The following is a 21,864-nucleotide window of genomic DNA, read 5'->3' on the forward strand; positions in this document are numbered from 1 at the left end:
GGTGATTATTTTTCTAAGGGGAAAAGTGTTTATTTCGTTTGCAGATAGAAGTGCTTAATCACATCTCCGACCTCCATTATTTGAAAGGATTAGAGTTGCCATAAATCTTGTCAGCAATGTCAAAACTATTTTAACTGGAAAAGATGCTTCAAATCTTGTGCAAAATGAAGCCCGTTTGTTCACCACTCCATCCCAGCGTTCTGAATGAATTCATTTTGTAAAGAAAAAAGACCACTTCTTCCCAAAGTTCACTGAGAATTTGTTTTCCTTTTTTCATTTTTAAATTCACAGATTAGAATACAGTTTATAGTATTTTAGTGTGCAACTACAGTCACTCTATTTCAACACTTTTTAAAAAAGATTGAAAGGCAACACTGCTACTTCGGATTGACAGAAATTTACTTCGTAGCCTTCAGCTACAGTTCATCACTTGTTAATAATACGGCCTAAACCAAAGGCCTTTTTTCCTATTAAACTCAAAATATAATACAAACGAGATTGTAGCTTCAGGCAAAGTAGAATCAAGCATAGTTATAATTTCTAGAAATTAACAGTATGATTATCTTTTATAATGCAAAGCATTTCCTTTGCTTTACAATTGCGTATGAGCTGAATTTACCAAAGTAAAATTTACCGGAGAAATATTTATTCCTTTAGTCATCTCCAGACGCACTCGCACATTTAGAAGCTGGGCAAGGCGCGATTCAACAGCAGCACTTTCACAAGCAGCTGGGCCGATTTTAACTGACTGTTGGCTCAAATTGGGGAACTTTTTACTTAGAACACAGAAGAACTTTCTAATGACTAAACCCGTTAAAAATGGAATAGCCTAACTTCGGGGAAGATATTGAGTTCCTGGCCCTGGACATTTGTAAAAAGGGCCAGACATCTGCCTGCTCGGGATTTTGTAAAGTTGGACCGTAGACTTCTAGGGCGTTTCCAACTCTGAATACGCCGGTTCGATGATTCCTCCTACAAGGCGATGTATGAAGTATTTGTGTCACACAAAGTGGTTTTCTAAACTGGTATTACCTTTCTTGCCACTTTTTGAGGTGAACTAGACATACAGAAAAGTGAATGTGTTGCATATGTACATAGTTTGGTGAATTTTCACAGCCAGAACCAATCGGTAGAGGGAGAAACACCATGACCATGACCCGCTCCCCTGAGCTCCCCCCGGCGCCCCTCCCAGCACTGCTTCCCCCCTCCTCAGTGCTCCTTTCTCACTCTGTAGAAGCTGCTTGCGAGGTCGCTGAGTTTTCTACGTTATATACCGAGAATCATTCTCTTCTGCATCTGGCTTCTTTCTTTCTAACGTGATGTTTTGAAGATTCATTCATGTTGTTGCCGGCAGAGCGTTCATTTCCGGGCCATGAAGTGTTCCATTATGAGATTCTGTCAAAATTTACCGATCATTAATGGCGTTTGGGTAGTTTCCAGCTTGGGGCTTTTACGTATAGTGTTGTTAAGAACCTTCTAGTGCGTGCCTTTCCGCAGACATCATGCACATTTCTGTTGGGGATATGTAGCTAGGGGTAGAATTGCCTTGCCACAGAATGTCCACATGAGCAACTTTAATACAGCCAAACAGGTAGCCAAAATGTGTGTCTTCAGGCCCAATTTTAATAGGGTCCCACCATATGAGAAGTGTTAGTTTTTCTGGGACTCCATAAGCCATATAAGAAAAAAAAAAGCCTTACTTGAGGTACTTGATAATTCTCTCTTTTATACTGTATTTTTGTATACCTTATCTCCCTTTCTAGGTTATAAACTCCTTGAAGGCATTGTGGGGTTTTTTGTTGTTTTTTTTTTTTAGAGTACGTATTTTTATTTTTTATTTTTTTATTTTTTATTTTTATGAATTTTTAAAATTTTTTATAAACATATAATGTGTTTTTATCCCCAGGGGTACAGGTCTGTGAATCGCCAGGTTTACACATGAAGGCATTGTTTTATTCATCTTTACATTTCCCAAAGTTGTTTGCATTGAGTGACTCTAAATTTAATATTTTTATGTGAATGGATGAGGAAGTGAGGAAAAATTATATGTAGTATTAATTTCTTTTTTTAAAGATTTTATTTATTTATTTCACAGAGAGACAGATCACAAGTAGGCAGAGAGGCAGGCAGAGAGAGAGAGAGGGACTCTGGGATCATGACCTGAGATGAAGACAGAGGCTTTAACCCACTGAGCCACCCAGGCGCCCTGTAATATTAATTTCAAGGGTGTTTATGAATTGCAAACCTAAAAATAGCATACCAGATCAACTACAGGGGTGATCTTTAAGTGAACAGAATCAATTTATTCATAGTAGCTAATAGATTTTCCTGGATTCTATAAAAATTTTTATGTGGTTTTAAGGGAGAATATGAAGTTGAATTGTGTTATTTTCAACTCTTAGACTTAAGTCCTGGTGTTAGCTCCCACATAGAAGGTTGTGAATATTGTGAAACAGAGAACTGAGTTTGTTAGACCTGAACTTGAAGGTGAATGAGACGGGTGTGGTGAGGGAGTGTGAGAGGGACGTCGTGCAGTAGAGCTCCAGTGAGGGCTCTGGAACTTCAGTTTAGGTCACAGCTTTGTCCCTTCCCTGGTTCTTCTGTGACTGGCACGACGTAATGCTTTCCTTCTCTCATGGGGAAGGTCAGTAAGAGTTTTATGAGCCAAATGGAATTTTAGTGGCTTTTTAATTTAGCGTTACCACTGTTGTAAACTGCTAAGTTAGGGTATTAGGGATTTATGGGTGGTTTCCCCGTAATGCTTTTCTCCACATTTCAAATTTCATTCAGCAAATACATATTACCTTTAAAATTAGAAAATATTTTTAAAAATAATTTATGTTGCAAAAGTTGCTACCTTGATTATTTTTTATTTCAGTCTTGGCCTACCTATGAGGATATCTATAAAAAAATGATTGAAATTGCCCAATTCTTAGATTTGCCACGTTTTCCAGATGTAACTGAAGACTGCTATCTTCACCCAGATATCTTGTGTACGAAGTACTTGATGGAAGTCAATCTCCCTGGTAAGTGTAGTGTATGCGGTGAGGAAGCCTTTACAGCCTTGTAAAATGACAACAAAATAGAGAATTCCTCTCAGATCACGGACAGTTAGAGCCTCCTGACAGGGTCCGTTTTAACATGATGCTTAATTTCAGAATCCTTTCCTAAAATATTTCAGGCCACCTGAAAAGGTTAAAAGGACCTTGTTCAGAAATAAAGAATTCTGTTTTGATGTGAGGGATACGCTTGGTTTTTACAGTAAGTTTGCTGAGTGCAATGAAAGTAACAAATGTTCCAGTATGTGTTCTTAACGAGCTGGATGCTCCCCCCCCCCCCCCGAAAAGAAGGCAGTGCTTGGTCATTTGCAGGATCATAGTGAACTCTTTAAGGCGATGAAGCATGGAATGTGGAGAGAGCCTCACTAGACCTTGTTCACAATATACCAAGACGCAGGTCACCAGGTGGAATCTGCCAATGGAACCCAGTCCTGAATTTCTTGCAAAACTAGAAATGTGAGAAATTCAAGACTTATATTCTAAAGAGAAAATACAGACATGGTGTGGTTAGCCTATTGCTTGAGCAGTATAAAACATGCAGTTGGATATATTTTTAATAGGGAAGGAAAATGCGTATGTTAATGAAGAAAGCAATATACAAAACTGTGTTTGTAGGTATGGTATAACTCCAATGATAAAAATAAGTATAAATGTGTGGTAGGGTCTGTATATATTACATACACACACAAATGTAATAGTAGGTAACGGAAGGACCGCAAGGGATTACCAGAATGTAACTGACACGCTGGCTCATGGCGAGTGTCTGGTTCCCGTGCTTGCCGTTGGACGGAGAGTGGAGTCCACAGGACATGGCGACTGAAAGCATGTAGGAAATGCTACTTGATTCAGTACAGTTGACTGTGCTCTTATAAATACTAGCTGTTCACTTAAAAATAGAATATTGTACATCTTGTACTTAGATTAGTGAGTAAAGAAATTTGCTTTGTAATTGAGAGTTTTCAACGTACATTCACTTATGTCATTTAATCTCAGTTTATCCTCCCACAGCTCATTTTACAAATGAAGAAACTGAGGTTAAGTGACTAATGCAGAATCACAAAGCTAATGATTGGAAAACCTAAATATATAGGCCCTGGCTAGGCTTTCTGGTGCCAAGTGCCACATTATTGAGCTTTGAATAATAGAGGCTAAACCGACCATATGATTTCCTTGGGAAAGCAGTACCTCAAGTTTAATGTGCACGGAGGCTCCTAGGGTGCCAGCCGGCAGGTTAGTGTGCATTCCTAGAGAAGCTCTTGGTCTTACAGGGGATTTTGTTTCGGCAAGTGCAAATTGCTGTAGAACACAGACAAGGGAGTTGTAGGAAATGGTAGAAAACGAGTGTGTGGCTGTGTGTTAGGTACCAGAATGTGTCCTATACATAGTAGATGTTTTATGAAGTCCAACTTGGAAAAGGCCTTGCCAGGATTCTACCATTTGTTTTTCTATACAGATACCATTTTTTGGTTTATTTTATTCACAAAATGTGTTCCCTCAGTTCTAGCATTATTCCGTTTTAGGATAATAGAGCTTATCTTACAGAGGTACACATTGGTATGGTCTAGTTAGGCAAAGAATTAATTCACATTTTACTCTTTTGTTCTTCAACAGATGAAATGAATGATTTAACCTGCCAAGTGGTAAAAATGACTGGAATAGGAGAAGTGGATTTTCTGACATTTGATCCTATAGCTAAAATGGCAAAAACTGTTAAATACGATGTACAGGCCGTCGCTGTCATTGTCATAGTGTTGAAACTGCTCTTTTTATTGGATGACAATTTAGAATGGTGAGTGTATGTCAGTTTTATGAGGAAAAAATTATACTGTTTTTACCTAATTAGTCGGAATACAGGAATCCTTATATTATCTCAAGATAAAATGGAACCTTTCAGTTGCAGAACACTGACTAGTACCAACAATTACTTCCTACATGAATTTTGACTCAGCTAGTTGTCAGAGAGTTAATTCTACCTTAGTAAGTTGTTTGTCTCATGTTGTGTTCCTATTTTCTAAGTAGATACATGTGTTCTCATTGCTTCACTGATTCCCGACATTAAATCATACAGAAATTCTAAAGAATCTTGTAGCAGTTTATCTGTATGTCTTTAGGCTCTTGGCGCTATGCGACTTCAAAGATTATTTCGGAAAGTCAACGCAACTTAAAAGTGTCACTCCTCCCAAATGCCAATAAACAATGGCAGTGTGTAGAGTGATTGCTTCTCCATTAAAAGTTAGCATAGGTTTCAAGTGCTAGTCTATATTTTTCTAGTCTTTAACTGTCTTCAAGTAAGTGACTTCCAAATAAATTGATGTGCTTTGTGGTTTTTCCAGGACTTTGTCTAATATTGCCGAGAAATATAATGAAAAGAACAAAGAAGGTACTTAATTTTTTTGTCATTCAAATTCAGAGTGATTGTAAGTAAGTGATGGATTAGAAGATACAGTAAATGTAAGGAAGACTTTGAAAAATATACACGTACACATAGACAAACACGTGTATGTAAATTGTGCCTAATACCAGAATTATTTCTTTATATAAATTATCCAATTATACATCTAGGCTCCTAAACTTCGGTGATTCCCGGCGATGTGTAAAGACCAGCCTGTTTTTTTATTCCTGGCTACTCCTCCCTATCCGTGCTAGACTGAGAGCATCCTGGCAGTTCCCTGACTGTACGATCTGTTGTGATGCCTCAGCCTTTGCTTATGCTGGTTCTTCTACCTGAAATGCTTTCCTTCTTACCCCTAGCTCCCCCAATCCCTGACAGATGTGCCTTTATTCTTCAAGATTCTACCTTCTCTTCACACCCACTCCCGACCTTACCACTTAGCAGATCAGAACTAATCATTCCTGCCACAGCACACTGAATCAGAACTGGTACACTAAATATGTCTGTCCCAGTTCGATTGCCAGTGTCTGTAGAGTGCTAAGAACAGCTGACATGGAGTAAGGCCCAACATAAATGGTAGAAGGATAGGTAGATTATAGCTTCTCAAGGGAAGGATCATATCTTTCTTTCTTTTTTAATTTTTTAATGGATCTTTAGTGCCTAAAACACAGTGTCTGGCCTAAGAGCAATTCAGTGAAGTTGGGTAGGTGTATGAATTCTTAAATGCAATTCTAGTTTCTTAGTTCCCTCATTAGGATTTACAGTCATTGTGTTTTTAATCAGCTTTATTGAGGTATAATTGACATACAAAAATTGTTAAGTGATTTAACGTGCATCTTGTGATGATTTGTGCTATGTACTACGAAAGGATTCTCTCATCTGGTTATACATTCATCACCTCACATTTTAATCTTGTGCGTGTGTGTGTGTGTGTGAACATCTAAGTCCTAGTCCCTTAGTAGATTTCCTTGATATAATACACTGTGATCCACTATAGTCACCGTGTTTTACATTAGGTTCTCAGAACTTACTTGTCTTAGAGCCAAAACTTTGTACCCTTTTACCAACCTCTCCCTATCTCCCACCCCCCAGCCCCTGGGAAATACTTTCTACTCTGTTAGAGTAGAAACTACTGTTTCTGAGAGTTTTACTTTTTTTTTTCCCAAGATTTCACATATATGCTCATTGGTTTTAGGAGCTTGGATTTAGTGGTAGAAATCAATTTGTGAGTTCTTTCCAGAATATATGCTAAATACTTCTTTCTACACATCGCTTTATGTCAGCTTCTACTCAGAGTGAAAGGTTGACCAAGGTGTCTTCTAATGTCCCTTGTCATACTCCCCATGTCTATAAATAAATACATAAATGGTTTTAGTATCATCTAGGTAGGGCCACAGTATAGATAGGAACTCCGTGGTGGACTGCTCAAGAGTCATGTTAAGGTGTGGAGACAGTGACTCCCTAATTCCCATAATGCTGACTCCATAATGTTTAGTTATACCAAAGAATGAAGACTCCAGTGAATAATGTATACGGTTATAATGTGACTTATTTGGTTACTAATCATGAATTGCATTTCTTTCAGATAAGCCATGGTTTGATTTCAGAAAATGGTACCAAGTTATGAAGAAATCTGTTGATGAGAAGAAGCAGAAGTGGGAAGAAGCCAGGGCAAAGTATGTTGTCTCCTCTGGTTTACGTTTACCTGCTTGATTTCCAAGTCTCTTACCTTATATTTGAACGCTGAAGTTTCAGCAGTTAGACTACTTAGCATTATGACATTTTTTCTAGAATTACTAGCCCCTGTGTTCTAACCGACTTTTTTTTTTTTTTTTTTTTGGTGTTACTATTAGCCAGACTCCAGATTTTATTTGGATTTCATCATTATTTCCATTAATGACCTCTTTCCAATCCAGGTTCCAATCCAGAGTACCATATTGTACTTAGTTATTAATTTTTTATAATTTGCATGAGTCATACCTACATTTCTAATATTCTTCCTCCTTCCCTTTTCTCAAAGTTGATCATTTCCTGTCTGCTTTCCAATATTACAAAGATTACAAGTATCAGCTTGTGATGTACGTAATTGGAATGTACTCCAAATAAAAATCCCTACAAAAAGCAAAACAGGAAAGCACAAAAACAGGATATTTAATTGAGTCACTCTCATCATTTGACTTTGAACTCTCGTTCTGATGTAGGTTCATGGTGATAGCGTGGAAGGAGCAAAGCTGTAGAGACAGACCATTCTGGGTTTGAATCCTGATTGCAGTACAGACTAGCTGTGTAACCCTGGGCAAGTTACTTGATTTCTCAGCCTCGGCGCACTGAAATTTAGTTTGCTTATCAATTTTCATAGACACTATATCTTACATAATATAGAGTATATTTCTGTTGATCTCTGATTTGAACAGTTTGGTAACTGTTTTTAGAACTTTGAGTCTTTACAAGACTTTGAAAAAAAGTTAACGTCTCTGTATCTTATGTAAATTTATATTAATACTCAATTGATCAACTAATTGTATATACTTTGAGAAAAATCAAGGCTCCTAGAATTAGTTAAACTAATTTGCTCAGCTCCAGGTTCCTCGACAATGAAATAGGGATAATAACGCCTGCTTTGTGCTATAAGAACTAAATTTTAGTTTTCACAGGTAGAACTGCATTATTTTTCCTCATTTAAGAGAGCTTTTAAATAGAGAAACAGACTTACGGGGATGAATAAAGCACTGTGGGGAAGAGGATCCTTGCCAAAAAGGGGAGAGGGGTAGTAGTTTCTCACTGTTCGGGTTTTTGATGCACAATGATGAAAGAAAAGAGGTGGGGTGTGAACTCTGACAGCCTGTGGGTGCCCAGGAAACCGGGTCCTTCCTCTTCTTTGTCAGAGAAGGAATGTCTCTTTGGTCTTTGGATCTCAGTGGTTACAAGAGTATCAGGAAGAACAGAAGTTCATTCTGTTGCCTTAGGTTATCTTGGGAGTACCAGTCATTGGGCCTGCCTAATTGTGGGGCCAGCAGGGGCTGTCCTGGCTGATACCAACAGGCTAGGGGTTCAGTGACCCTGCCACTCAGGCATCTCAGTGGTAACTAGGAATTCATTAGCTCAAGCCAAGCACCAGTTTACACTGCAGATATGGCTGTTGGAGCCCAGATTGATATTTTAGCCTTTAGTTACACATCTTAGACTTACTGACTTTTAGGTACGTTAGGGGAGTTTAATGACCAAAGAGAGTATATCTGTTTCCAAAATGGCATCTTCCCGGGAGAGACCAGGGTTCAGGGAAGAGATTGTCCAGGGGATACACCACCAAGATCCTTCTGTATGGAGTAGGTGATTTGAGCTAAGCGAAATCCCACATGTAAATCACTACTGACTAGTGCTTCGGCACAGAGCCCTTGTGTGTGCGGTCTGTTACCTGCCTGTTTCCCCCTACTCCACCCCCACTGTTGACATTAATTGGTAATTTTTTCTCCTGTTACTCTGAACATCACCTTCCATATTATTAGATGAAAGTTATTAAAGCATTTTCCGTAGCTAAGTATGGGTCCCTATGTAGGAGGTTATGAAAAACATCAATAAACAGTAGTTGAAAACCAAATAACCACTTAAGAGGTTGCTTTGATGACTTCCAGTTGTCATGGAGAGGATGTTGGGAGGAACATGGAAGAAAACATTGCAGAAAATCTTCTTAGCCTTTTGGGTTAGGCAAAAATTTTACAGATATGATACCAAAAGTATGATTTATAAAAGAAAAAATTATAAATTGGACTTCATCAGAGGAAAGAATAGCTGCTCTTCGGAAGACTGTTAAGAGAATGAGAAGCTGTACGATGGGAGGAAATAAGTGCGCGTCCCGTAGCTGGTACAGGATTCGCGTTCAGAGTAAAGAATTCTCGCACAGGAAGAGCACACACCCAGTTTTCAAATGGACAAAAGATTTGAACCAAAGAAGACTCTGAAGTGATGCTCAATGTCATTAGTTAATAGGGAAACGCAGATTCCGACCACAGTAAGGGATCATTATACACCAGTTAGAACGGTCAAAAACAAAGTGAAATGAGCAAAAAAAGCTGGCCATACCTAATGTGGGATTTAAAATGGTGCAGCCCTTTTGGAAGTTTGACAGGGTCTCATCAAGTTGGACATACATTTATTACACTACCTGTAGTTCGCGCTCTTACATCTCTACCCAAGTGAAATGGCAGCTCCATGTAAAAATCCCTGTTCGGGTGTTCCTGGTGGCTTCATTCACAGTGGTCAGAAAGTAGCAACAACCCAAACGTCCTTCAGCTGGTGATGGATAAACCAAGCGGAGTTTATCTGTACAGCGAAATACTGTTCAGCAATGAGAGGAACAAACTTCTGCCACATCCGACAATATGAATGACTTAAATGCTTTATGCTCAAAGAAAGTCTCAAAAGGTTCCCTACGGTATGAGTCCCTTTATGTGACTTTCTGGGAAAGGCTATAAATTGCAGGGATGGAAAAACATATCAGTAGTTACCTAAGGCCAGGGATCTGGGAGCGTGGAGCGGGATTGACTATTAAGAGGCATGAGAGACTTTCGGCCTGATGGGCCTGCTCTGCGCGTTCACCCTGGTGGTCGTCACAGGACTGTTGTTTGCCAGAGTCAGCAGAGCCGCACGCGGAACATGATGGACTTGTACGTACTTTATACCTGACTCTTTAATAGTTGGGAAACAAAATCCTGTGGGAAGACTGGAGAGAAGCATGCAGAATTCCTGCAGAAAACATTAGGACTTTGTGAAAACCTCTGTTTTTTGTAGATTTGGGGAAGAAGTAAGCAAAATAAAATACATTTGTAAAGAAGGAGTATCTGCACAGAAGGTTATTCTAGATCACTTTTCCCGTTTTCTGGTCATATGGCCCCAAGGAAGTACTGCCCTAGTTGCCACCAGCATAGGCATTATAAATGCATGAGAAAATCTGTCTAGCTTAGGTATTTGCAAGAGATTTTTAATAGTGGGTTTATCCACCCATTGGGATTAGACTATTTAGGGAACTTCTTTATTTTTTTTTACCTTGAGTATATCGTTACATTTATTGTTTAAGAAAACAAATTTAAAAAAGATTATCTGAAAGAATCACAAACCTTTACCGTAGGGTCCAGTGACAAGTTCTCTGATATATTTTAAATGTGGTATGTTCATTAAAATTTAGTTCACACATAATTGTCAGGAAAACTGTCATTATTAACATCGATTACATCTTTATATCAGAAGACTGGTGCCTGCTGTTCACTTCGTATCCATTACCAGACGTACCTCTGGTTTAATCCTCAGCAGAGGGGGAGCTGGGCAGCTGGGCAAGGGCAAGGAGGAAGTTGTTTCTTAGGTGGTGGATTCTCTTTCTGAGAACAGACAGCAAGAGAATTTTACAGCGAGAGAAACCATTTCTACATTTTTGTAACATCATCTTCACGACCTTATGACATCTGGGAGGCTTTGGGGATGAGCACACCCTTCTGTTGGCCTGCCGTCCCCTTCAGAGCTCCTTGCCTGCATCTGTGACCTGAGGCCTGTCCGTGGGTCGCTCTAAGGCTGAGCCCTTACACGGAGCATTGGGGATTTCAGATGTTGCTTCAGAGAAGCATCTCTGAAATGTGTTTAGGTCCGTTTCTTCTCCATCCTGCTCCAAACGTTTTTCTGCCTCGGACAGGTATGTGTGGAAAAGCGAAAAGCCACTCTACCACTCATCCATTGACAGAGCAGTGGTATATAAAAGAAGAGGTGAGTTGCATTTTCTCTTAACGCCATTTAGCTGTACTGTTGTAGAAAAGCTAAATATCTTGATTTCCTGAAAAGTGAGTGCCTCGGGGCACCTGACCGGCTCAGTCTAGAGAGCCTGCGACTCTGGGTCTCGGGGTTGTGTTTCGAGCCCCATGTCAGGTGCAGAGATTACTTAAATAAATAAATTTAAAAGTGTCTAAGGGATTATTTTACTTCTTCAGTGAAGGGGCACCTGGGTGGCTCAGTGGGTTAAAGCCTCTGCCTTTGCCCAGGGTCCTGGGATCGAGCCCCACATCAGGCTCTCTGCTCAGCAGGGAGCCTGCTTCCTCCTCTCTCTCTCTTTCTGCCTGCGTCTCCGCGTACTTGTGATCCCTGTCTGTCAAGTAAATAAATAAAAAATCTTAAAAAAAAAAAAAAATGAGTGTTCCAGTGCCCATCCAAAGAAATCATCCTCCTCCATAAGAAACCTCCAGAGGAATCTGTTTCAGGAACATTGTACTTTTCAAAACAGAACTTAACTTCCCACCAAAATCTGAAATCATCCTGTATTTCTATGACTTTCAGAACTCTTTCTGGAGAATTGCCTGTACGGTGTCTTGTTCATTTTTTTTTCTTTTTTTAATTGTAAAAATACGTAAGATTTACCATTTAACCTTTGTTCCCCTTTGCTGATTTTATTTTTTTAATTTAATTTTTTTCAGTGGTCTAAGATTCATTGTTTATGCACCACACCCAGTGCTCCATGCAATCCATGTCCCCCTTAGTACCCACAACTTTAACCTTTTTTAAGTAGTTCCCCAGTTCTCAACTGGTTTCATCTCCCCCATTGTTACCCTCTTCCTTTATCGTGGTGCAATTGTCCAACTAAGAAACCAACATAGTACATTGCTAACAAGTAAACTCATCTGTGGTTTAACTTTAGTTTTTATTTTATTCCTTTCCTTTTTCCGTTTCCAGAAATGGTGGTGAGTCTACAAAAACAATTTAGCGCACTGACTGATTCAGCTCCAACTGTTGAAAAAAAAAGTCCTTCAAGTTTTCAGTTCAACTGGACTGAAGGAGACTCTGCTGGAACCTGTTTCCATGGCCATAGCCTCCAGGGGATCCTGAAGAAGAAAGGCCAGTCATTGACAACCAAGAATTCACTCTATTGGCTTAGTACCCAGAAATTCTGTAGAAGGTATGTGATGCTTTCAGAAATACGGGATAAAAAACATCATGAAATCTCTAGTTTGGCATGAAGTAGTATTCTTTCCTAATTTGAAAAATCACATAAAATTACAGTTGACTGTATAAGAACCGGATAGGTTATTTGTTAGAATTAGAAGATGTTGGGCTTACAGTCAAGAAAATTGGAATTATACGTTGCGTCTTGTTCAAGGGTTTTAGGGATGGAAGTGTTAGCTGACCTTACTGTGGTAATAACTACACGACACGCTTCGCACGCTTTAAATCTAACAGATGCTATGTCCGTAGTATCCCGATAAGGCTGAAGAAGGTTTTAGACTTTAAATCTAACAGATGCTATGTCCGTAGTATCCCGATAAGGCTGAAGAAGGTTTTAGACTTTAAGGACTTTTTTCATCGTACCTTTTAAATTTTTTTTTTAAGATTTTATTTATTTATTTGACAGACAGATCACAAGTAGGCAGAGAGGCAGGCAGAGAGAAGGGTAGGGAAGTAGGCTCCATGCTGAGCAGAGAGCCCGATGCAGGGCTTGATCCCAGGACCCTGAGATCATGATCTGAGCCGAAGGCAGAGGCTTAACCCACTGAGCCACCGGGCGCTCCATGTGCCTTTTTAATTTTATACTAATTTCATTGTATACTAACCTCAGTCTTGGTCCCTAGAACCTGTTCACAGGGCAGTTTCCCGTAGTGAGGAGGCCGGGCCGTGAACCAGGCGTTTGTCTGCCCTGCTGCTTGCGCCTTGTGGGCAAGTCATTTACCGTCTCTGCAGCCGTTGTCCCGTTACGAAACAGCGTGCAAATGAGCTTGGGGCAACTCGTAGCTTTAGGTTTTCCCCATGGCACAGACGCGTGTTCTACTGGTCTTTCTCCTCTTCGCAGAACCTCCGGAGGCTCCCGCCTCGCACAGAGTAGAGTTAAAAGACCCTAAGGAGCTTACAGGCCCCTGCAGTTCTCTGACCTTCCCTGCTCGCCGCCTCCGCTGCTCGCTCTGCCCCGTTCACGCCAGCCTCCTTAGCTGTTCCTTGAACTTGCCAAGCACACTCCCCACACGGGCCTTTGCACGTGTTGTGCCTCCCGCCTGGAATGCTCTTCCTGTTCGTGGCCACACAGACCTGCTCCTGCCGGGTTTTCTTGCTCGCATCTCGGCACCGCCCTGTCCAGAGCAGCAGCCGCTCCCTCTCCCCCCCCCCACCCCCCACACGTCGCCACTCTCTATCCGCAACCCCCTCCCAGCCTCTCTTTTATTTCTTATGGTTCTTGTCAGTGTCGAATAGATTATTATATATTTGTTTTGCTTGTTTGTCTGCCCCCCCCCACACACACACACTAGAATAGAACAGAAGGTCCTTGAATGCCGGGATGGACTGTCTTAATGAAAAATCCCAGAGGCTCGAACAGGGCCTAGGACGTAGGTGCTCACTGGTTAACGTGTCCAATGAATGCATGAGTAATAAAGAATGAGGTTTAAATGAGATTTTGGTGTCTGTCACATAATAAATCTCAGTACATGATAACTGCAATCGTTACTTTGACTAAAACTGATTTTCTATTAAAGACTCTTCCTGAGTATCAAAGCTAAGTAGAATGTAGGAAATACAATAGGAGAGAACAAAATGAAGGTATCTGAATGAAACTTTCCTGCTCAACAAAAAGTTCAGCTGCGTCTAGAATGACTGCAGAGTGGCACGGTCCCAGCAGCAACAGGGAAAGGCCAGAATCCAAACCCCAGGCTCTGCTCCACGCATGAGGCGGGGGCATGCGTTCCTGTGCAGTGGTCAGCTCAGTGGCTTTTCCCGGTGTTAAGATTTGATCAAAAGGAAGAGAAATGGTGGTAGTCCTGGCCTGTGAGGGGCACCCGCATGAGTAAGCTGGGAAGTAGTGTTGTGGCGCCTCTGTCTCTCCTGCTTGTGGAATTGGTCCTCGGTTAGCTGGGGGGAGCTCGTACCTTTATGCTTTTCCCGTGAGGCAATCAGTGGATTTCTAGGTCTTTCTAAATCTTCACAGATATAATATAGTCATAGTTACATAATACAGTTAGTCACAAACAGACCTTGTAGAGTGAGAGATGAAACAGCTGGGATTTTTTTTTCTCTGCATGAACTATAAGACTGAAAATTACAACCTGCAGACAAAGCCTCAGTGATACCATGACTTTATGCACCAAAATTCTGTCCACCTTGCCTGTTTAGACCGTAGCCTAGAACCACAGAGTGGGCCAAAAAGGCTTCCACCAACCAATAAAAATGTCAGAGTCCATGACTAGAGCTAATGCACTTTTCTCAGAAAGCCCCCGAGCCCCTCACTCAGAGCCGGCTCGCTCTGCCTTCAGGTGGGTTTCCGTCAGGCTGAGTTGTCTGATTTCCAAACTCCTAATCATCGGACAAGTCGGAGGGGGCCTGAGAGGTGCTCCGCTGATAGCCATCTCGACAGCAGACATAAGTGCCCTGCCGTGCCGAACCGGAGAGCAGCCAGCGGCCGCGGCAGCCAGAAGCACTCGAGTCACATCAGTCTGCAGCTCATTCACGACACTGGGCAGCCGCTCCGCCTGACAAACCAGGTTGTACCGCAGAGCGTGACCCAAAGTGCCATGTGCGTTCTCTTTGGGTTTGTGTTTCCTAGCTGCATTTCTGACAATCTTACAGTAAAACTGAACAACTTACAATAATATAATTATACCTTATATTTTATGCTGATTTCATTTCATCCTCATTCACACTATGCACTTATAATTTAGGCTAAGAACATATAACTCGGTTTTCAAAGATGTTCGTACAAAATAAATGCAGTGTTTTGATGCTTATGAGAGCAGACCTTCAGCTGTGTAGAGAATTGTGTTACACAGAAGGACTCCTGTCTGAGGGTTCGAGAGAGAAACGTACAGTAGAATACTTGCGAGAGAGCTCGGGCCGTGAGGACTGAGCAGAGAAAGTCCGTAAGAGCACTTCAGATGCAAGAGGTCGTTTATGCTTCTTATCTGAGACAGAAGGACAGTCTCCGTGAATGTAAATGCTTCCCTAATGTTCCGCGCACGTGTGGAAGTACGCGTCTGGAGGAGGCCGGTTACTGACCTGTCTAAAGACCTGTCGCGGGCCCTGGCTCATCAAGCATCTATCACCGGCCTCCCTGAGAAGGGCAGGTGTTCCTTCCCCAAGAAGAGGGACAGCCGAGGTACTTCAGGTTGCCATCCACAGGAAATGGAGAGGCTTTCGATGCCCCCTGCCCCCAAACATAAACAAATTTGTTTGGGTCCCACAAAAATTTGATTTGAATTTGAAAATTTTTATTTTAACTGATATTTTAAACTAGAGTTTTAAAAAAAAAAAACCAGTACTCAAATATGTATGTCGTATGCCAAATTTGAACATCTTTCAGACCACCAAAACTTGAACTTGTTTTGGCAGGTTTATTTAATTTTGCCGGTGCACCGACTTGAGAGACTATTTTTGCATATGTTCGAACTTCTCACAAGGAAGTTCTCATAAGGAAATTCAGATGTACCTTACACCCTTCTTTTAAATATAAACCTGTGCTTATCCCTTCACACGGAATTATTTGTATAAACATACTCTTTACAGCATCCATTTGCCACACTCATTTCTTTCCCGGTCAGAGCTCAAAGAACATCTGTCGGCTCATATTCTACGTACAGCAAAATCCTTGGCAATCACACATTATTGTATGTTCTGTTTGGTTTTGTGGCTTATGACTCTAGGATAGTTCTCTGAATCTGTGGTGAAGAATATAATCCTTTTAAAGTATTGTTAGTGATTCAACCTAAAAGTCCTTATGGGAGCAAATAATTTATATACCTTTTCTTATCTTTCTTATGTAGAAAAAGAGCTTCCCTAAGTAAGAGGCAAGAGGCCACCAAGTTTGTGAGAATTCCTGTGAATGGCTTGTTCTTGATTTCTGCTAAACCAACCAATGAGTAGCTGAGGCTTTTAAATGTCCTGTTAGTGAAATGGCAGGGTTTTGGCTTTATTACAGATTATTAAATTAGTCTTAAGATTTTAAATGAAAACAAATCAATTTTAAAGGAGTATTGCGGAGGTGAACATTTTTGAGCCCTTACCATGTGCCGACCATTGGGTTAAGTGCTTAATATATATTTTCATTCGATACTTTTGTTCACTCTTTGAGGTAGGCAGTGTTATTTTTTCCCATTTTGCGGGATAGAGAAGAACCAAGGCTAGTTATCCATAGTCACAACTGTGGGGACAGAGTTTTGTGGTGCACACATAAACGTTCTTTCAGGAACTTAGGACCATGTATTTATATAAATCCAATATCTAAAATTTGTTTACCTGTTTTTTAAAGCCTTTTACTATGGAAAATTTCAAGTATATTCAAAATTACAGAGAATAGGGCCGCCTGGGTGACTCAGTCAGTTAAGCAGCTGCCTTTGGCTCGGGTCACGATCCCAGGGTCCCGCATTGGGCTCCCTGCTCAGTGGAGAGCCTGCTTCTCCCTCTCCCTCTGCCTTCCACTCTGTGTACGTGTGCTCTCTCGCTTTCTCTCTGTCAAATAAATAAATAAATAAATCTTAAAAAAAAAAATAGAATAGTATAATGAACCCCCCTGTACCTGTCATTCAGCCTTAACAATTGTCAGCGTGACGAGTCTTGGCCTCGCCCCTGCCGACTCACTCCTCCACCCCCGCCCCCAGATTATTTGGAAGCATATCTCAGATGTCATAATATTTTTAAAAGCAAAACCATAATCAACATCGATCAGACATTAAAAAGCTAATAGTAATTCCTTAATATTACCAAATATGCAGTCAGTGTTTAGATTTTGCTATGAAGTCTTTAATATAATTCGATCCAAATAAGGCCCATACATTGCAAGTAGCTAAGATATCCCTGAAGTGTTTTGTTTGGTGAATTCCCCTTTAATGTCTTTTTTTCTTTGCCCTTGCAGGGAAAAAATTGTAGAATAATCCAGGTCTTTTGTCCTATACAATTTCCCATAGTCTGCATTTTGCTGATTATGACCTATGATACCATTTAACATGTTCCTCTGTCTCCTGGATTGCCTGCACCTGGTCTAGTTAGAGATGGAGTGTTAGAGATTCGTAATTAGAGATTTGGTGGTAGTTGGAAACTTGACCTTCCAGTTTTAAGATAAGTGGATTTGCTTTGTAAACTCTTCTTTCTGTGATAGGTACAAGATTGTAGGCTACATTATCAAGTCTGGTGTCTTATTTTGGGTGGGGATTAGGGATTATTTATTTTCTTTTGTTTTAAAACTATGCCCAGAATCTCTGCTTGTGTGCTGTCGTTTGCTCTGGGCACGGTGAAAAGCAGCAGCGTGTCTGGAACAGAAGGACTGCGGGGAGGAGTCAGGAGCGCTTGCTCTGGACCGTCTGTTACCCTGGCACAGTGGCTACCCAGCCGTGGTGCTGACACGTTTTCCTCTGGAGCATTGTTTTGCCAAATTGTTCCACGTTTCCTTCCAACTCTGAGTACTGTTTTCAGCCTGACCATATGTATGTGCCAACAGGGGGATGTTTCAGGGACAGATGCGTACCTTTGAAATGGTCATTTCAAGATAACGTCTTCCTTTATCTTCCCTTTCCAGCTATTGTAAACACGTGACAACCTATGAAGAATCAAATTTTTCGCTGAGTTACCAGTTCATAATAAATCTCTTCTCCTTCCTGCTCAGAGTAAAGGCCTCTTGTCTCCATGTAGAAGTGAGCTTAATTGAAAAGAGACTTTTTAAAAGAAAATACAGTAAAACGAAAAGAAAATCAAGATCCAGGAAACGGAGAAAATACTGAGAAAAATGAAGTAGAAACTTTGTTGCGAAAATATTTTAATACTGATGATAATGTCAAACTATAATATTCCAGAGAATTATGGGAAATAGAATTTTATCATATATCTACACATATATAGATTCATATATGTGTGTCAAATGCTTATAAAAATGTGTGTTGGAAAATAAGTGAATTGTGTTTGAACTTATTTTTTAAATTATGAATATTCTTTGAGAAGATTAAAACAATAAGTTTCATAAATGGTATCCAGAAATTTGAATTCTTTGTATTTTAAAGCCAAATTTGCTTTTTTCTTTTTTCTTTTTCTTTGCTTTTTTTCTTTTTCTTCTTAAAAGCTAAATTTGCTTTTAAACTAGATCACTTCCTTACTCTTTATTCCCCAAAGGAAATCCCAGATGCATCAGAGGTCTAAACATCATAATCTTTTACATATACATATATTGCTTAGAAGAAAACAAGTACGGCTGCTTCGATGGTCTTGGAACAGGGAAGGACTTTCTAAGCATGCCCCAAAACCAGAAACCAAAAGGGGAAAATTGGTAATGTGACTACAAAGTCACACGCAAATAGCAAGTAGGAAAATATATTTGCAGCATGGGACAGACAAAGGAATAATTTTTCAGTGAATCAATAGCTCTTGCAAAGCAATAGGAAAAAGACAAGCTGTGCAAGGACTCTGAAAAGATAGCTTTCTGGAAAAAAGAAATACAAAGGTCAACCCCCAAAATGATACAAATTAAAATAGATTACCAAAGATACATAAAGGTTTATAATATCTGGTGAGGATATTAGAAAACCGGGTGTTCTTGTTCACAGTTTATCCATGCAACAAACACTGAGCAAGTGTGCTCCAGGCATATTCTAGGCACTGTAGACTGGCAGAAAACAAGGGCCCTGCCTTTGAGGATCTTCTCATTGGGTGGAGGCAGAGAGTAAACAAATGGACGGGAGTTGGGCTAATGAGGTGCAAACAAAGAAAAAGCAAGGTGAGGATGTCAGGTGGGCCATTTTAGGAAAGGTGATTGAGGAAGGACCTGGGAGGTGACCTTGAGCAGAGATCAAGTGGGTGGAGAAGCCCCGGTGCTCTCCAGCGGAAGGTTATTCGGAGCAGAGGAAACGGGCAAAGGCTCTGAGCCAGAGTGAGCTGGATGGAGTCAAGGGATCGCAAGTTGTTCAGGGCAGTTTGAGTGAAACGGAAGAGTTCGCGTTGGAGGCCGTGGTAGGAACTTGGGCTTATATCCCAAGGGTGTCACGGGAAGCCATTAGCAATTTTTGAGCAAAAGAATGGTGTCATCTGGGGTGCCTGGGTGGCTCAGCTGGTTAAGCGTCTGCCTTTGGCTCAGGTCATGATCCCAGGGTGCTGGAATAGAGCCCCACGTCAGGCTCCCTGCTCAGCCGGAAGCCTGCTTTGTCCTCCCTCTCTGCTGATCCCCCTGCTTGTGTTCTCTCGCTCGCTCTGTCAAATAAATAAAATCTTAAAAAAAACAAAGAATGGTGTGGTCAGACGTATGTCATAAAAGGAGCACGTTGCTCTGGGGTGAATGGATTGCAGGGGGAAGTGGGCAGAGGTCGCGCCCACAACAGAGACTGCTGTTTGGTTAGGGCCGGAGGCGGTGTGCACTACCGAGGCTGTGATGGAAGTGGTAGGAAGGGATTAGATCCCAGACACAGTTGACGTATGAAATAATAGGGATTTGGTGATGGGTCGGTTGTAGGTGTGAGAAATCAAAATGCCCTGATTTTTGCCCCCTGTACCGTTTATTAAGATGGGCAGCTTTAATTTCCCCCATTCACCCTGCTTGGGAGGGACGTGTGCTGGGTTGGTCATAGGGCTGTGGGAACCCAAGATTGAGTACAGGAGACTGGCAGCAGCGTAATCGCACGTACTTGCAGCTGGGAGAGGATGCAGCACACTGCAGGCCCGTGGGGTCACATCGGGAACAGAGAACAAGGGACAGGGAAGCAGGCTCTGTCCTGTCGGAGGGATGGAGTGACCCCTGGTTCCTGCAGGAGCGTATGATTGACTTATTTGAATAATCCCATGGGCAGGCAGGAACTCCTCTGATCTTTTTTTTTTTTTTTAAAGATTTTATTTATTTATTTGACAGAGAGAGATCACAAGTAGGCAGAGAGAGAGAGGGAAGCAGGCTCCCCGCTGAGCAGAGAGCCCGATGCGGGGCTCCATCCCAGGACCCTGGGAACATGACCTGAGACGAAGGCAGCGGCTTAATCCACTGAGCCACCCAGGCGCCCTCCTCTGATCTTCTTAATAAGGTGTTTCTGGCTAGGGAACCCTATCCGTGGGAGCCAAGTGGGGAGAGGAAGTCCAAGTTAGGCCACTTCGGAGCCCTCCCAGTTTCACCAGATGCCAAGGCCACACATGGTACCAGGCCTTGATTTCCCCTCTTCTGAGGGGAACTCAGAAGAGTGGGTATTGGGACATCAGTGTCGTTTGGGCATATTGAGCTTGAGAGCCCTGTTAGTCACTAGAGAGACCTCCAAATCTGAAGTTGGAGGGGCAGGGGTCTGGGCTAATGTAAATGCGGGAAACATCAGAATACAAGTACTATTTAAAAACCATGAGGCCAGATGGCATCTCCTAGAGGGTTTGCATAGATCGAAGAGAGATGTCTGTGAATGCTGTTCCTGCTTCAGCAAGTTCCCTTCTACTCCTGGATTGCCGAGTGGTTGTTTTGTTGTTGTTTTTTTTAATCAGAAATTAATGTTGGTTTGTTTTTGTTTTGTTTTGTTTTTCAGATGCTTTTCTTGCATCTGTAAGATGATGGTATGGTTTTTTTCTTTTTTAGCCAGTTAATATGGCATTTACAATATGGTTAATACGAAATTCAATTGAGTTTCAAATGCTAACCTATAGCTTTGCCTTCCTAGGATAAACCCCACTTGGGCATGATCTATTATCCTTTTTACATATTATTGAATTTGATTTGCTGAAATGTTAAGATTTTTTGCATCTATGGTCATAAGAAATGTAGCTTTCTTTCCTCCATTACCAGAAGGAAGATTTGTGGACATGTTGGTAAATATAATTCAATAAAAATGTCTTGATTATCTCTCACAGTGGTTCTCAAAATGTGATCCTTGACTCAACAACATTGACACCCCCTGAAAACTTACTAGAAATGCAAAATTCCAGGCCTTATCACTGACCTGCCAATTTAGAAACTCAGCATGGAGCCCAACAATGTGTATTTCTGTACAAGCCCTCCCGGAGATTCTGCTGCACACCCACTAATGTGAGAACCACTGTTGGGTCTATCACATAACCATCCCGTTCAAAAACAAATGACACAGAGTGGGAAGTAAGGAATGCTCTTAGGCTGCAATTAGCAGACTCCCCTCCAACTACTAAACCAGAGGTTTGTTTTTGTTTTGTTTACATAACAAAAGTTCTGGAAGTAAGTCATACCAGCTTTGGTTCAGTGGCCCAACTGTTCTTGCCCTGCCCTTCCCAGGATGTTGGCCTCTAGTTCTCAGCTTGCTACCTCATGGTCACAAGATGGATGCTGCGATTCCATACAAACAAATCCTGGTAGAAGGAGGGAACTATGACTAAACATTTTCCCAAGAGTGTCTAGTGAGAAAACCTTTTCTAGAAGCTCCCCGGTAGAGTTTCCTTTACATTCCATCGGCCAAAACTGCACCATCACTGGCAAAGGGGAATAGGATTGCC

The 21,864-nt window shown here is 41.2% G+C and overlaps 1 protein-coding gene across 3 annotated transcripts in view; it reads left to right on the forward strand.

The window, feature by feature from the left end:
• The window catches only part of TAF1B (TATA-box binding protein associated factor, RNA polymerase I subunit B), a 73,364-nt gene extending 52,115 nt beyond the window's left edge, over positions 1-21,249 (forward strand). Inside the window, exons 9-16 of one of the 3 annotated variants that reach the window (XM_045979145.1) lie at positions 2,879-3,026; positions 4,671-4,848; positions 5,393-5,439; positions 7,037-7,127; positions 11,132-11,202; positions 12,160-12,382; positions 17,650-17,879; positions 17,972-18,132. In XM_045979145.1, coding sequence (XP_045835101.1) covers positions 2,879-3,026; positions 4,671-4,848; positions 5,393-5,439; positions 7,037-7,127; positions 11,132-11,202; positions 12,160-12,382; positions 17,650-17,879; positions 17,972-17,988 — 1,005 coding nt within the window. In that variant the 3' untranslated portion in view covers positions 17,989-18,132. The other 2 variants (XM_045979146.1, XM_045979147.1) reach the window with 2 other exon arrangements.
• Positions 21,250-21,864: the final 615 nt, after the last annotated feature.

Source organism: Meles meles, chromosome 15 (genome assembly GCF_922984935.1).
Source record: "Meles meles chromosome 15, mMelMel3.1 paternal haplotype, whole genome shotgun sequence".
Classification (NCBI taxonomy): Eukaryota; Metazoa; Chordata; class Mammalia; order Carnivora; family Mustelidae; genus Meles; species Meles meles.